The following is a 17677-nucleotide window of genomic DNA, read 5'->3' on the forward strand; positions in this document are numbered from 1 at the left end:
GTCTTTTTCCAGGACACGTGGCTTTCAGTTAAATATTCTTCATTTCGGGGCTTCCCTGGTGGCGCAGTGGTTGAGGGTCCGCCTGCTGATGCAGGGGATGCAGGTTCGCGCCCCGGTCCGGGAAGATCCCACATGCCGCGGAGCGGCTGGGCCCCTGAGCCATGGCCGCTGAGCCTGCGCATCCGGAGCCTGTGCTCCGCAACGGGAGAGGCCATAACAGTGAGAGCCCCGCGTACCGCAAAAAAAAAAAAAAAAAAAAAAATATATATATATATATATATGTGTATATATATATATATTTTTTTTTCCCTTCATTTCACCGGTAGAATATAATGTCCCCTCTTCTTTGGGGGCACTAGATTTAAATTTCCTGATGTTATTTTCCTTATGAAACATGGTAAGAGAAAGGCAGAACTCCACCCTTATAAGACATCATCATAGCTGGGCTTCTGTAGAGATCTTGGGGGTTCTTAAAGATTCCTAAAATGTTTGACCAAAACACAAGCAGTCTCATTCATCCTGTTTCTGTCTTCTGCTGTCCTCTTTCTCACCTGTCTCATTTTTTCCTTTTTTTCCTCTTTCTGTCTTTTCCTCAGCTGCCAAATTCACTCATTCTTTTTCTTGTGTATTTTGATTCCCTGCACTTCTACTGCCTTATGTGAGATATGATACTGTAGTGGGAACGAGGGCTCTTTGTTATGAGTAATCTGTGTAATTAACAGATCATCAAAACTGATGCTTGAGTAGATGGTGTCAAGCCATATTTAGCAGATTGGGTTTGAACACCTGGCAGAACAAGTTTGGTCCAATAAAAAGAGCGGAACTCTTTCCCTTTTAAGAGCTCTCAAGACACTGGTTACATCTAAACCATAGGGGTAGGGGAAGGGTGCCGTTTGCCGTTGTAATTCAGACGGAGGGATCACCTGGCAGAGGAGGGAGCGTTGCTTTTTTAGGTGTTCCCCGCATCGCTGTACACGTGTCCCTTTGATGTGTGGAGAATGCTTGAGAGAGGCAAAGCAGGGCGATTTCTGTGGGAAGCTAGACCAGCCTCCCTCGTTACATAGGCTCGTCCTCTGCATTGCATCCGAGCTTCAGTGATTTGCTGTTTGGAGACTGCAGATTTGCATAGAGCCCCTCGCTTCGCCAGCGTGTGTGGTTCTTCTTTTCTTTTCTTTTCTTTTTTTCATTTTCCTTTTCTCCCCCCCCCCCCTCCTTTGTGTGCTTCTGCTTTTCCCCAGCTCTTTTTCCCCCGTTCGATCCCCGCTTCCTTCATAAGGGTGGCACTCTTCCCTCTGAACCCCTCGCCGGGCGTAAGTGTCAGGAGGCGGCAGACGCGGAGATTGCCTCGGGAGCAGGCGATGCGCGCCGCTGCTCCGCGCGCTGCCCGGGGGAGGCTGGCGCGAGCGGGCGAGCCGGCCCGGGCTGAATGGAGGGACGGGGCGCCTCGAGTCCATGGGGTCTGCTTCTCCGTTGAAAGGAGGTTGGGCCGGCGAAGTGGCCTCCCCAGTCCCCCCACACAATGCTAAATGGATTTACCTAGTGGATTCGCGGTGGATGGCTGTCATGTAGAAGTGAGGACCCTCCGGGAGGAGCTTTAAACCATTTCCCCGCTCCCCACCCCCCGGCACGCACTCTCGCCCGAAACTCTTTGGGAGTATCTCTCGAGAACCTGGAGCCCCGGAAATCTGGGAGCAGCCGCCCGCTCCGTGCTTGCTCTTCCCCGGGGCTGCCTTTTCGGACAAGCCCCCATCAGCTGCATTCACCTCGGCTATGTTTCGGATTCTTTGGGGTGCGAGGCACGGCGGACTCCAGGACCCCGAGAAGACTGTCCGAACGAGGGAGAGGATGGGTGCCCTGACGCGGTGAGGCGGCCAGCCCGCAGCCCACCCTGAGCCGCCCGCTGCTCCCCGGCGCCCTCTCCCCTCACCGCGCCCCAAACTTTGCCTCCCGCGGCGGTTGCCCCTCGGCGGGCGCCTAGCCATGTACCAGAGGATGCTCCGGTGCGGCGCCGAGCTGGGCTCGCCCGGGGGCGGCGGCGGCAGTGGCGGCGGCGGCGCAGGGGGGCGCCTCGCCCTGCTCTGGATAGTCCCGCTCACCCTCAGCGGCCTCCTAGGAATGGCATGGGGCGCGTCCAGTTTGGGAGCGCACCACATCCACCATTTCCATGGCAGCAGCAAGCATCATTCAGTGCCTATTGCAATCTACAGGTCACCGGCATCCTTGCGAGGTGGACACGGTGGGTCTGCGATGCCAAGTTCTCGCGGGTTTTACTCCCTCGCGCCCCTCTTTCGACCCTGCGCTCGCTTCTCGGCCCTTAGGGCTCGGAGAAATGGGAGCGCGAGAAAGGGGTGTGCATTTGGGTGTGTTGGGTGGGAGCCACTTATCTCTTTGAAGACAATAGAAAGGGGCTGGAGGAAGGCGTCGTGGGTGTTTGCGGTGAGGGGTGGGAGGGGCGTTCCTTGTCAGGGTGCCGGGAGTGAGACGTGGGCACCTATTAAAAGACCATCCTGGGCCCCGCGGGAAGGGGGCGTTTCTAGCGAGAAGGTCACTCGGCGTGGCCGAATGGGGAGCCAGGCTCAGCCCAGGGACCTGAGCTCCTGAGAGAGGAGGGCTCTGCCGAACCTTTTGTCTGTGCTCTGTGTGCTGCCCCACCTCCTGCCCATTTTCCCTGGTCTGGGAGAGGGAGAGGTTCCAGCCCGCACGTTCCTCCAAGGAGTGCTCAGACTGCAGTGACGGTGAAGTGGCAGGTCCCGGGACTCACGAAACTGGAGGCTAATTCCATTTTCCCCCACCTCTTCCCTTAACTGGAGAAAGTAGGAGGGTGATGGAAGCACCCTCTCTAGTGCCTGCCAACTCCTACCCAGTTTAGAGGGGACCTCTGAACACCATCCCCTTTCCCTCATCCCACACACTTACTTCTTTTGGGATCATATCTGAAGGCTGCTGGGATAAGGGAAGTCCTGCTTCCTCCTTCCTCAGAGTATAGTGCTTCCCAGGGAGGGCAGGTGGGGCAATGCTGGCTGGTCTAAGCCAGGAGGTCTGCCTGAAGGAGGAGAAGTTAAAGCAGAGAGAAGCTGTTCTCCTCACCGGGAATTCCTTTGTAAAGAGCAGAGTGTGGAGACAAGCCTTGGTTGGCAGGTTTCTTCTCCAGAATGACCAGCAGTGTAAGGCCAGGTTCCTGGCATCTTCAGATAAATGCCTATTTCAGATTCCCTGAATTGCCAATAAATAAAACATCAACTGTTTTTTGTGAGTCTTCCCCCACTCCCAATTCTTCTTCTTTCCCAGTGTAAAATCTGCTGCTTTAAAAAGCAGGGTGAAAGTTATGGACACTCTGTTTTTTACATCTCTTTCCCCCTCTTTTGCTTGTAGGGCCCCTTTCCCTTTCAGACTTGGTTCCTCTCTGGATCCTTTGCCCATCTCCCTAGGTAATTCCTCTCCCCCAGCAGCTGCTAGTTATACTGGGATGGCCCCCTTCCCCAGGGACTGGCTTCCTACCTGGGGACAGTTCTGGTTAAATGTGAGAGGTTAGAACCTGACCCAACTGAAGAGAACAGATCCCCTGGGCACCTCCTTTGGGAGTGGCCCAGGCACACCTCACAGTGGGCCCAGGAATCCCTTCCTTTCCTTCTCCCAGTTCCCTCTCAAGGACTGTCTCCAGTTAAGCGTGCCTAGGCTGGAGACATGAGTGAAGCCTCCAAAGGGGGCTTTTATGGAAAAAGTGACAGAAAGGATAGATCCCTCGGAAACAGCAAGGAGTTGCTGTTGCTCTCCCCACTCGCTTACAGTATTCTGGGAGCTTATTGCTCCCTTTCCCGGGTGCAGTTCTCACCCCACTGCCTGGCCTTTTTGCAAAATTATGTGAGTTCTGGGGGAGGGAGGCGAGCCTGGACACATGAGGGGCAGACAGAGCGTGGGTGCGGTGAGCCAGATGGGGGTAGGCAAGGGGGTTGGGCGCTTAATTATACCAGTGGGAAGCACTTGGCTAATCTCATATGCATATTAACTTCTCCTTTTCTGTGGCTCTGCCTATCTCCCGAGGGATATGGCTGAAAAGGGAGAGTGCCTGGGGGACGTGGGGAGAGGAGAAGACCAAGGGAACCCTGCCGCAGAGAGGACACCTGTCCTCTCACCTCTGTAGCTTCTACCCCAGTCAGGCCCCCGTCTGCTGGTCTCTACAAACATTTCCTTCCCTCCAGGATATAGTGATTGCCTCCGTATATGAATGAAGAAGCAGGCATATCTGTCGCTGGGAAAGAGAAAGGATAGATGGTTAGTGGAGGAAAGGGTATGTGAGCAGCGGTTGTGATTATTCTTTTGGGTCAGAAAACTTTCTCTTTCCTTTGAAGGTTCCATAGTATGGTCGTGTTTGTTACTTTTTGAAACTCTCCCCACCCTGCTCACACACATGTTTGGAGGAAGCTTTCTGATTCTTTCTCCCCGCTTTTTTTTTTTTTTAATCAGAGTAGCAAACTTACCTGTCAGTAGCCAACCTCCGCCGAATAAAAGCCGGTGTGAATTTTTCACACTTCATCTCTTGCCTCCCTTGAAAATAGGGAAAAAACTCTGGCTAGGGAACAACCCAAGAACATTAAAGATGAAATAAGCCTCTGAGGGTGGGGGATGGAGAGATGGGAGTGAGGTGGGGATGCAGAGGGGCTGAAAGCGGGGCAGGCAGGGTGATGGCTTAAAAGAAACCTAATAAGAAAGGTGATGGTGAATTTGTTGGGTCAATAAACTCCTTGAATATTCAGCTAATTAGACAAAGGGTCCACAAGGAAATAATCTTTGAGCCTAGTAGATGAGGGTGAAGGGAAAACACAAAGGTGAATAATGACAACATGATAAATTCCTGGCTGAAAATCAAGGCAGGTGTAAATGAGGTTTGGTTAAAAATGTGAGACTATGGCAAATATACATATGTAGATGAACACACGAGCTACCCTGTTTGCTTATAGTAGGATTTCTTGGAGTCATAAGACATTTTTCTCATAATAGGGAAAGAATATATGTGCTTGAATGTGTAAAAGAAAAATCATGTGTGGTGTATTTTATGGAACAAAATTTAGCTTATCCTCTATGTTTTGAAAACTGCTGGGTTGACTATCCAGGTCCATTCTTCTTCATTTTCTCATCATGCCATGCTTCATTTGCACTATTATGAGGTGTCACTTACAAGGATTGCAGGGTGCTGAAAGCACTCATGGCTACCCTGAGCATCTTTGTGCAAGCTGACCCAGTTGCAGAGATTATGATGAGGATTTTTTTTTAATGCATATGAGAAGCAGGTTCTGAGATCACTGCAAGATCCCATTTTATTTTGCATGTACTTAAAAATATAAAGGTTGAAAATACCTCTATAGAAAAATTGAATTTTCCTAGTCAAGTACATGGAGAACTGTGTGACTGTAAATGATAAAAAGCAAGCCTGCTTGTAATTAAGACTGCTACTTAAAGCCAGCAAGAGTTCAGAATGAAGCAGTGTGTTCAGTTGGTATTGCTTTAGAGATGTACCGTATGTGCCAAACACAGAATGATGTCAGTGCAATGCTCAGGTTTCCATCTCTGCTCCTGGCTTTCCTAAGTACCTCTGCATACTTTCAAGAATTAGCTTAGAGCCTCTCAATAATTTCAGGACATAGAGGAAGGAGAAAACCATCATAGGAATGAGCACACCAGTGCCAGCCGTTCTCCTCCCACAAATTTGAGCTCCAGAAATTATACTGCCTTGATTAGCTTTTACTATTAAAGGGCAAAGGGGCTTTCCCAGAAGGAAATGTTAACAGATTTTAAAAGTGTGGTTTATAATTGAGGTAGCCCAATGCCGTTCTATGAGGAGAATAATTGTATCTTAAATTTATAATGTTTCTCTTCCTGAGGCACTTTCACACACATACTAAACTTCTAAAAGGAGTGGGGGCTTTTGGAGGGAATTTGAATATCCTTTTTCTTGTAGGGTGAGGCACACCGCAGAGGCACCAAACAATGGAACCAAATCTCTGGTCGGAGTCAAAGAGGAATTACTGATGGAATCAACTCTGCATGGCCCTTAGCCCAAAGCAGTTCCATGAGCTCAGAGGTTTTGAAACTTGAACTGAGAGGGTCCTCCATGTGCTTTAATGGTTGATCTCTTGGAGTAGAAATCATTACAAGGACCAGGGCCTCACATTTTGCTTGCAGTGTGTATTAACAATAGTGAATCCTGTGAGAGAGGCTGATGGCATCTGCCTGGTGTCCCATGGATCACTTCATTGATTCTGAGGAGGTTTTTGTTTTTCTTTTGTTTTTCTCACAAGCAGGAGGTTGCTGTTTGATAGAGTGATCCCTTTGCTCTTTTGTCTAGTATCCAAGAGAGTTAGCAACACCTTTCAAAATATACTTGACTTTACTGTGTTGAAGAAAAATTTAGCTTTTCTGATAATTAATTCATGTGTTACCCAGAACATTTTTGGCTATGAATATACTGCTGAAGTAGATATTCCTACCACACACTTCTTCCTTACTTCGGCTTATTGGACAAAAATGTGCATCACTGCAATGATTTTTTTTTTAAATTAATTAATTTGTTTTTATTTTTGGCTGTGTTGGGTCTTCGTTGCTGCGCACGGGCTTTCTCTAGTTGCGGTGAGCGGGGGCTACTCTTCCTTGCGGTGTGCGGGCTTCTCAGTGTTGTGGCTTCTCTTGTTGTGGAGCATGGGCTCTAGGCATGCGGGCTCAGTAGCTGTGGCTCGCAGGCTGTAGAGCGTAGGCTCAGCAGTTGTGGCGCACGGGCTTAGTTGCTCCGTGGCATGTGACATCTTCCAGGGCCAGGGATCGAACCCGTGTCCCCTGCATTGGCAGGCGGATTCTTAACCACTGTGCCACCAGGGAAGCCCTGCAATGATATTTTAGACAAGATGGTCAGCTAATATTCCTGGAAGAATCTTTGAATTAATTATGGTCCAAGTAATCCAAGACTCTAAGGTCTTGGTTGCCCTCAACTTTAATATATTGATTTCTTAGATTGTGCATTCATTCATTTGGTAAAATATATGATATTATAATATGTGCATGTTTTTGTGTTTGTGCACCAGGTACCATGAAAGGTCAGGTAATAAGGGGGATAATGGGAGCAGAGGTGAGAGAGGAGGAGCTAATATACCCAAGCACGACCATCAAAAATGTTTGCAATTTAGTTCCCAAAATACAAGCTATTGTTAGAAAGAGTTAATCTTTTTTTTTAATAAATTTATTTATTTATGTGTTTATTTTTGGCTGCATTGGGTCTTCGTTGCTGCTTGTGGGCTTTCTCTTGTTGCGGTGAGCGGGGGCTACTCTTTGTTTTGGTGCGTAGGCTTCTTCTGTTGCAGGGCACAGGCACTAGGTGCGCGGGCTTCAGTAGTTGTGGCGCACAGGCTTAGTTGCTCCGTGGCCCAGGGCTTGAACCCGTGCCCCCTTCATTGGCAGGCGGATTCTTAACCACTGCGCCACCAGGGAAGTCTCAGAAAGAGTTAATCTTTAAACAAACAAACAGACAAAACCTGCCCTTTGAAAAAGAGTAGCCTCTGAGCATAAATACAAAAACCATAAAATTTATATATGTGTAGGAGTCATCTGGGACTCAACAGGAAATGATCTGATAAAAACATCAACATAGTGAGTTTCAGCTACATCACTTTGTATTATCCTTTAATATTAATGTTCTAGAAAGAGCTCCCTGCACAATTGCTTTCCACCAAGTTGCTGCATATATTTCCTCTAACAAAACATAGAGGACTTCCCTGGTGATGCAGTAGCACCCATGGTACCTGGTGCACAATAAACATGGGAATGCTAACATATCTTCAAAATCCTGATTTCAATTCTTTTGGATAAATACATAGAAATGGGGTTGCTGGATCAAATGGCAGTTCTATTTTTAATTTTTTGAGGAACTTCCATACTGTTTTCCACATTGGCTGCACCATTTTGCATTCCTACTCATAGTGTATAAGGGTTCCAGTTTCACTTCTTTGTCAAAACTTGTCTTTTGATAATAGCCATACTAATAGGTGTGAGGTGATATCTCATCATGATTTTGATTGAATATGTAAATAAAGTGTGGAATATACATACAAGGGAATATTATTCAACCTTAAAAAAGAAGGATATTCTGTAGTATGTGATATACATGGATGAACTCTGAGGACATCATGCTGAGTGAAATGAGCCAGTCACAGAAAGACAGATACTGCATGATTCCACTTATATGAGGTACCTAGAGTCATCAAATTCATAGAATTAGAGGGTGGAATGGTGGTTGCCAGGGGCTGGAGAAAAGAAGAAATGGGGAGTTGCTAATCAACAGGCATAAAGTGTCAATGATACCAGATGAGTAAGTTCTACAGACCTGCTGTACAACATTGTGACTAAAATCAACAATACTGTATTGTACGCTTAAAATTTTGCTAAGAGGGTAGATCTCATGTTAGGTGTTCTGACCATGATAAAATACAATTTTAAAAAATTAGAAGAGATTTCAGAGAGAAGACACATCTAGTGGGAAAAAAACAGACCTTGAAATCAGGAGACCCGAGTTCTAGTTCTGATTCAACCAGCAATTAACTGTGTGACGTCTGGAATTCAGTTACAGCTTTGAACATCAGTTCTCTCCTAGCTCTAAGGTGTGAGGAGCACAGTCCTCTCATTTTAGAGATTTGAAAGCAGAACGCTAAGTAATGTGAGTGAACTGGACTCATAGAGTCACAGCAAATTAGTAGCAGAGTTGGAAGTAGAGCTCATATCTTCTAAGCCATCTTCCTCCTTGTTTAGAATACTCTTCCTGGAAGCCTGTGCTCCAGCAGTGAGGAGGGGCTACACTAGTTTATCCACAGTTTTTTCTGAACTCTGTATAACCTAAGGCAGTTCTTTTTAGGTGATTAACTAGGATTAGAACCTTGGTCTTTGAGAAGAGAATATAGCAAAACTAAGTTCCTGTAGAGAAAACCGTCTTTGCACAGTCAGGCAGTGCCTCATTTACACTCCATTGTGTGCCTCTTTTTAATAAAAAACAGAATTGTTTTTTGAGGTGTTAAGGATCTTAATAGTAATGTTGAGCATGACTTTATATTTTTTGTCATTCATATGCTTTTTTTTTTTTTAATTGGACAAGATCCTTTCCAACTTTGAGTTCTAAGATTCCTTTGGCAATAAGGATCTCTTAAAATCCTTATACTCTTGTCTTTTCCCAGAGCTTTATTGATTCTAAACATACTGTAATTGGAGATATTTTTGCAAAGATTTTATATAGGTCCCTTAAGCCATCCATTTGTCCTCATCGTTAGGTAGAGGTGGCTTTCTTAGGTGCACAGGAACCATGGTATGGGGGTCAGGCTCAGGGTACTTGCCTGGTATTTGCTTTTCAGCTGAGGTCCTAAGGAATGTCTCTTTGAAAAGCACCTGCTTCCTGTAACTTGTTCTTTTTGCCTAGTCCTTTTTGGGCTGTGTAGGGTGAAGAGTATTTCTCCACACAGAAATTGGTAATACCTTTTAAAATATTCCATTCTCTCACAAAATGCAAGCGTGTTTTCAGTGTTGATCATATAACAATGAATTCCCTCAAGCTTTTGACAGAACTTAGCAAAAACAGCTATATTTTGAGAATATATTTCCACAGAGCCCTCGTGTGAAGTGTCTCACTTAATCATCATCATAACTCTGGCCGGGCTTATGATCACCATTTTGCTGACAAGGAAACAGATTTAGAGAGGCAATGATTCTGCCAGGGTCACTTAATTAATAAGTAGCTGCAGTACTTCTGCTTTCTCACTCCAATATGTTAAGAGGCAGGGTTTTGAAAGGAATACTCCATTCGAATTTAGAAAATCTAAGTTCTCTCCCACTGTCATCACTTTCCAATTCACTACTCCAAAAAAAACAACAAAAAAATTGTTTGTTCATTAAGAATAAGATTAGCCAAAAAAAGGTAGCTAACCCATATATTTATTAAGAATTTCAGGTGAACATGGATATGAAATTTATGTCTCCATTCTAGTGGAAGAAATTTTAGTTAATATTACATTATGATATTTAACTGAAAAGTAGCAGTAAGGTGGGGATGGATTAAAAAATGAGAGTCATTATCAAATTCAACTTAAAGCATCAAACTCAGGCAGTGGTAAATAATGTAATTAGTCAAAAATAATTATAATAAAATACTTTATGACTAAACAATGATGATTCCTGGACAGACTTCCTCTTAATCACCAAGTGTACAAGCCGCTAAGAAGAACCTGCTGTGTCTATTGTATGAACTTAATATCTGTGGGGTCTGTGAACTGGAACTGAGGTAGAAAGGTGTTTCTCCAGTTTGCAGTCAGAATACTTGGTTATGTACATATTAGGTTTTACATGAAGCTTCTATGAATCTCGTAGACATTTTCATTGTGAAATTCAAAATATTAGACTCTTTTGGCTATAGGATCTCCAGTTTAAACGTATTATGTAATGTGACCCACAGTTTTTAAAAGCAAGGTTATGCTCTTTATTCTATATTCATGTACATATTTGGTGATTTTTTTTTCCCACGTAACTAAATTGATGAAAAAACATGATATATCTATGAAAATGATCAGTGAGAAAGAAACAGAACTTTTAAGTAAATGGTAAGGGAGTGATTTTTAATGTGCAGTGGAATACAAGGCAGAGACATTTATTGACTTGGACATCACTTCTGCACAGTTGTTTTGATTATCTGAGTTGCCATTGGACTAACATTGGTACATGTAATTATTTATATGGTTCAGCCTGTCTTGGCTATTAGTTACCATCTGGTCATCATGACTACAGGACTCAAAGCTGTTAAAGAAAGAGAAGTGGTATTTTTGATGCTTCTTAAAGCTGAGATGATTTCGGATTCTGAAATCTCTAATTTTACATTAAGGTTGAATTTTATAGGGCTTCCCTGGTGGCGCAGTGGTTGAGAGCCCGCCTGCCAATGCAGGATACATGGGTTCGTGCCCCGGTCTGGGAAGATCCCACATGCCACGGAGCGGCTGGGCCCATGAGCCATGGCCGCTGAGCCTGCGCGTCCGGAGCTTGTGCTCTGCAACGGGAGAGGCCACAGCAGTGAGAGGCCCGCGTACCGCAAAAAAAAAAAAAAAAAAGATTGAATTATCTAAAGTGTGGATAGTTCCACAGCATAAAGCACATTGCTATGAGTGACTGTGATGCTGTTCTAAAAAAATACATTTAGGGCAAATATGGAAGCTCACTGTTGTGGTACTCATATACTATACAATTAACACTTTGGGCAAAGCAGCAGGACGTTTTAAAGAGGTGGTTTTCCTGATGAGCTTCTCTTTCAAATTTTTCAAGATAAATGCTCTAGTTCATATCTATGTCATTTTATATGTAGTTATACTTTTCAATTATCAGTTATATAACATGCTAGTACAGAGAAATAATACTGAAGCATGATTAGTTTAAATACCTCTGGGAATTTTTGCCTGGAAGGTATATTATAGAAATTAAACTTTATTTTGCAGAATATTATTTAGTAGTCTACTTATTTTATATTTCATATTGATTTCTGAAAATCTTGCCGTTTTAGACTATTTGAGCCTATATTCTCATTGTAAATTGATTATTCTCTACATCTTTCCAAAGTTGAAATAACAAAACAGTTCTCAGCACTCTAAGCTACACTTCATTGAAGACCTCACTTAACATTTCCAAAATTGCAGTGTGCTGTTTCAGTCACTTTTCATGTCTACTGTCAAAGTATTAACATATGCTGGAATAAGATTAATAATAAATGAATCTCTGTCAGCAAAGTGGTTAATTGGACATGTTGTTGTATATGCAAATAATGTATTTGGTTTCTCCACTCTTTCTTTTCCTTGGGACTTGTCCTACATGAGATAATAGAGTTGTTGATGCTTCTGTTGACAATTTTTCATACAGTTATCAAAAGTAGAACACTGCTGATGAGTTTCTGATAAATATCTTTATACAAAAGCCTTGTGCTTTAGTAGATAAACAATGTATTGATTATCTGGGTGCCTTTTTTTTTTTTTTTTTTTTTTGCGGTACGCGGGCCTCTCACTGTTGTGGCCTCTCCCGTTGCAGAGCACAGGCTCTGGATGCGCAGGCTCAGCGGCTATGGCTCATGGGCCCAGCCGCTCCGCGGCATGTGGGATCTTCCCGGACCAGGGCATGAACCCGCATCCCCTGCATCGGCAGGTGGACTCTCAACCATTGCGCCACCAGGGAAACGCTCTGGGTGCCTTTTTAATGACTAAAATATATAACAACAGTCTATTTGTACTTGCCAGTAATAAAACGTTTGCCTCAGTAATCTTATTTTTAAACGTAACACTTTTTGTCTTTTTCTTTTTAATACAATAAATAAAAGTTTTAATTATCATTACCCAAGAAATTAGTTTAACTCTTGGCTTATAGCAAGGAAGTGACTTAAATATTGCAGGGGTATTTCACTATCTCAATTCTCCCCAGTAAAAAGGCTGTGCAGAGAAAGAACTAGGGCTGTGTAAAGTGGTAGCAAATGGCCAATTACATCACTTATTTATTCAAAAATCACTCAGTGCTTATTATACATCAGGTGCTATTTTAAGCCCTTAACAAAATATCAGCTCATTTAATTCTCACAACTCTGTGAGATAGGTAATATTACTTTCCCTTCTACACTTAAGGAGAGTAGGGCACAGCAAGGTTAAGAGATGACAAAGTTACAAAACTAAAGTTGTGGGGCCTGGATTTCAACTGGAGCAGGCTCGCTCTGCAGTCCATGCTCTTAACGCCTACAGTGTGCTGCCAACAGACATAATTTATCCTGACTGAGCATTGTGTTTTCTCCTCTAGCTTTTATCACCAGTGGTACATAAGGGACCAACCGTGGATGACTGTCTGAATTTACTTTGTTTAGTTTACAAGCCATTTCGCTGAAGGTTTAGTGCCTCATCCTCATCTTCCAATTTGTTTTTAAGCATCCTGCTTCTTTTTTTTTTTTTAATATTTATTTATTTGTCTGAGCAGGGTCTTAGTTGGCACATGCAGGATCTTTGTTGCAGGGTGAGGGACCATTCGTTGCGGCATGCAGGATCTAGTTCCCTGACCAGGGATCAAACCCGGGCCCCCTGCATTGGGAGCGCAGTCTTAACCACTGAACCACCAGGGAAGTCCCGGCAGGGGGATGTATTCTATTTTATTTATTTATTTTTGGCTGCATTGGGTCTTCGTTGCTGTGCGCAGGCTTTCTCTAATTGCGGTGAGCGGGGGCTACTCTTCGTTGCGGTGCGTGGGCTTCTCATTGCTGCAGAGCACAAAGCGGGCTTCAGTAGTTGTGGCTCACGGGTTCCAGAGTGCAGGCTCAGTAGTTGTGGGCCATGGGCTTAGTTGCTCCGCAGCATGTGGGAATCTTCCTGGACCAGGGCTCGAACCCGTGTCCCCTGCATAGGCAGGCGGATTCTTAACCACTGTGCCACCAGGGAAGTCCCTAAGCATCCTGCTTCTTAACTACACAGGGCATCAAGCGGCCTCTCTGTGCCTCCCTTCCTTGTTAGTTTATTTGGTTTGACGGATTTATTAATCTCGATAGCCACCACCACATCGAGAGTAAAGGAATGATTGATTTAAGATCCTTATTAATGTTTATTAACTTTTTTCACTCTAGTTGGCAAATACATTCCCCACCAAACTGATAGATCTGCTGTGATAATAGACTAATTTGCAAGTGCAGCCATGATTTACAATTAAAAGGAAACAATTGTAGTGTATCTGATTATGTGATTATATTCTCATGAGATGAAAGGAGTCCCTCTGTAAATAGTTAAATAAAATTGTATAGTTCCGGAGGCAGGGTATAGAGAAAAGACTTACAGTAAACTACTTTAAGTATTTATCCTCATTTTAATTATGGTTTCTTAATATGAAACCTTTAAAATTTAAAAAGTCAAACTGTGTTGGTTGCATGGTATTATATGAGTACATAAAGAATTTAAGCATCTTTTCCACTCATTTCTATTCAGACTGTAAGGTAAAGCATCATTCAGAAAGGATGGTAAATGCTTTGGAGTTTGAATCTCTTAGCTACATTTTTCTTAAACATTCTTTTGTTTCTCCAATTTAATATCAGAATTTTCATTCCAGTTTATTTACTGGCATTACATTCATTCCACTTATACTAACACCACAGGAATTCTAGGAGTTCCCGAGTGAGGTAAAGGATTACTCTTTTAGATGCCTTTGTATACACCAACTAACTGACTTTGGGCAAGTTTCTAAACTTCTCTGATCCTCAGTTTCTTCAAGAGTGAAATAGGACCTGTGACATCTACTCTGTAGGGTTGTTGAAAGGTCCAGATACTTTATGTAATCATCTGGCACAGGACCTGATAAATGGCTGCTACTCTTCAAGTAATGGATTCACCTTCCTCCAACAGTGGGTCCTCTCTGCTCTGGACTCAGTTAAGGAAAAAATCCAGGAAGGACTGAGGTTGGTTATGAAAGCAACTATCCTCAGAATCTTTAAAACAGATTGTCCTCTTATCTTGCTAGATTGATTTGGTGGATTCTTTAAGTGAAGGCAAGGGGTTGAAGTTGAGATCATTTCCTGGTGTTTGGGTAATCCAAAAAAGGATGACACAGATATTAACAAGAGGATATAATGCAGAAAACCAATAATTTTTATGCCCTTTGTCCACGTGGGAGTTAAACCAGGAAACCTGCATCAGGGCTTTGCTGCCAAGGCTATTGATGCAGCTTAGTGTTGGACTTTGTTCCGTACTATTATCATTTAGAAAATTCTTTTAAAATTTAGATTAGGGCTCATTAAGATAGGGTAGGGAGGAGAGGGCTTTGATGAGGAGGAGAGGCTTAGGAATAAATGATTCCAGCTTTGTTTTGGCCCAATCAGCCTCTGAAAATGTCAGCAGACACAAAGCCACCTTTACCTGGCTGTACAGCACAAAGAGGTTGAGGTAAGAGAAACAGTATTTCCTGGCCCAGGATCAGTATGTCAGTTCTTTTACTGTGGCCACTCTGATGCTTATGCTGTAGCCAAATGCTAAGAGTCTAGCATTTAAACAGAACACAAGCATCTCAGAATACTAACTCAAATAAAATTGGTCAGCAACTGTGATTTAATCACCTGCTTTTAAAATATAGCTAGCCTATTTCTTAAAATAAATGTTTAACAGGAACTTACTATCCATGCTTGATTTTTCCCCCCTCTTTCTAAAAAGTAGGAAAGCATTCTTAACAAGAGCAAAAAACACCACCTTCACTCCACTTGTGCTATTTTTTTAAACAATGAAATGACTGCAAATTTAGTTTTTCTTAGTCATCCCAGACAATTGGGTCTGACCACCAAATGAATGGCTCTGTGTGTGTGTGTTCTTACACATGCACCTATCAAACAATATCAATATTATATTTTTTTCCAGCCTTGGGGAAAAACAGTATAGAAGAGACCTGATTCTTAGTTTAGCTGTAAAACACAATGCTGTGCTCACTAGACACCGGTTTGGAGCTGCCAGAGAGGAGCATGTTCTTGAGTAATGGACAGACACACATAGAGACCAAAAGCCCCCCAAGAGTAGGGCAGTGCTCCATCCTTTGTTTGCCTTTGAGATGCCCTGATATCCTCGCTGTTAAAAGTCTTGCTTCTGCCAAGAGAAAATGATAAAGGAGAGAGATGTAGGGAGCTTTCTGTTTTTACATAATTTCTTTCATTCAGCCTCTTCATTCACCATATGCAGATATTTAGGTTATTACCAAAATGTGGGTGTTTACACACTCTCTGCTGGCAAGTCACTCTTCCAGTGAGTGCCAGGATTGCAGAGACCAATCACTCAACAAGTGCTTATCGAGTGCCTGCTACTCGATAAGGGTACAGGGTCTGCAAGAAGCGTCAAAGCTATTCTGCTGTCTCAGGGTTTAAAACTCAACCTGCCTGCCTGTGTTCTTACAACACTTCAAGGAGGTCTTCCAAGTGTCTTAGAGTAGCCAGCAGGAGAGGTGAGAGCCATCTCTTCTTCATTCCACCACTGCTTTACAAACATACCAGAGGCTCCATCGACCCATCAGATGGACTAGACCAGTACAGATCTTCCTTTATTGCAAATTTCTATAGGAAACCGACCTATTGGTATTTGGGGAGATGTTTGATTGCATTTCCACTTCCACATTTGTAGAGCTCTTAATGTTAAAAAATTGTTTCTCATGTTTTAATCTCACATGATATCCACAATATGCCTGTAAATTAGGCATGGCAGGTTTTGCCCCATTTTGCAGGTGGGGAAACAGAGTGGCTTGATCACTTCAAGTTACCTGACTTAGTCACATGTTTATAAATGGCAGAACTGGGACTTAAATACAGCACACCGGTTCTCAGAGTCCGGTACTGTTTCTGCCACGCAAATAGGTGAGCACAAGTAAGGAGATGAGTAGCCTAAGGATTCTGCAGGGATCCTGGGAAAGAACCACTAAAAGGACCCAGTCTCTGCAGACCTATTGGAATCATACAAAAAGATAAAAGAGACCAAGGCCCTATAAGATAGAACAAAATAAAAGCAGAGGTTGTTTGGTGAGATGGTCGTGATTAGATATCAACTATTAAATACATTTTGTTAGTGTGATGGTTTAATTTTCTTGTTGCTTATTAGGGTTTGTCTTTAGAAAAGAAATGAGGATTCCAGGTTGGAGGACAAACTCATTGGCTTTGATCATTGCTGAAATAACTCAAAACATATCCTGCAAAAACATTCAGGCTTAATACATCTTTTTTAAACTAACGCTGTAATGTTTTTTAGATGAACAGTGACAAGAGGCTGTATATAATTAAAATACCCAATTACTTGTAGGAAATTATTTAAGGGCACTTGGAAAGTTGAGATATTCTGTCAAGAACTTAATAATTACAGCATTTGATTCTTCACAAGGTTGACAAAGAAACTTATAAAGAGTCTCACTTTGGAAATATATTTTGCTTATAATAGTATGAAAAATGATGCCCAGCTGGCAAGATGGTCAGTATTCCCCCTGAAGCAGAGACCCCTCCAACAAGGTGAAAGGGAATGCTTCCAGGTGTTATCAATTAATTAAGAGATTATGCTGAGATATATTTGAAGTATGTGTTTGTAGTGCACAACAGTAAACACTCACAGATACGGAAATGTTTCTAGAATGACGCATAGAAGGCCTCCTTTACGCAGAAGCAATGATATGTTCACACTGTTAGTTGGAACTGACTTTATAGCTAGCTACAGGCAGCAGGGCATGATTTTTGAGCTATATAAATAGCCCTAAATATCTAAATGTTTCTCCTATTGCCTGTGATTTCCACCATAAGAGATTCATTCTGCAGTGTCTTGATAACTTTTATTAACATGTGGTGTATGTTGAAAGAGCATGAAATTTAGAGCCATGGTCCGCCAGTTGCTGGCTGAGTGATCCCTCTAAAATGGGGTAAAAATGACAATCCCTGTCCTTATTGAACCATATTATGTGAGGAATAAATGACATAATGCTTGTGAAGTGCTATATAAATTGTATTTAGGAAGAATAAAAACATTTTAATAATAAATGTAACCCAGTTACTTAGGAAATAGTCATACACAAAGCTGATGTAAGCTGATGGTTCTTAAAATTCAAACTGATCACTGGACTTCCCTTGTGGCCCAGTGGTTAAGAATCCGCC

At 43.0% G+C, this 17677-nt stretch overlaps 1 protein-coding gene across 26 annotated transcripts in view; it reads left to right on the forward strand.

Moving 5' to 3' along the window:
- Positions 1-17677, forward strand: part of NRXN1 (neurexin 1) — a 1122745-nt gene that overhangs the window by 689032 nt on the left and 416036 nt on the right. For 4 of the 26 annotated variants that reach the window (XM_060310001.1, XM_030857712.2, XM_030857713.2 and 1 more), the window contains exon 1: positions 1831-2236. The exons of the other annotated variants lie outside the window; for them this stretch is intronic. In XM_060310001.1, coding sequence (XP_060165984.1) covers positions 1981-2236 — 256 coding nt within the window. In that variant the 5' untranslated portion in view covers positions 1831-1980. Of the gene's footprint in view, positions 1-1830; positions 2237-17677 lie in introns of those variants that run through there. 26 annotated transcript variants of the gene reach the window in all.

Source organism: Globicephala melas, chromosome 12 (assembly GCF_963455315.2).
Source record: "Globicephala melas chromosome 12, mGloMel1.2, whole genome shotgun sequence".
Taxonomy (NCBI): Eukaryota; Metazoa; Chordata; class Mammalia; order Artiodactyla; family Delphinidae; genus Globicephala; species Globicephala melas.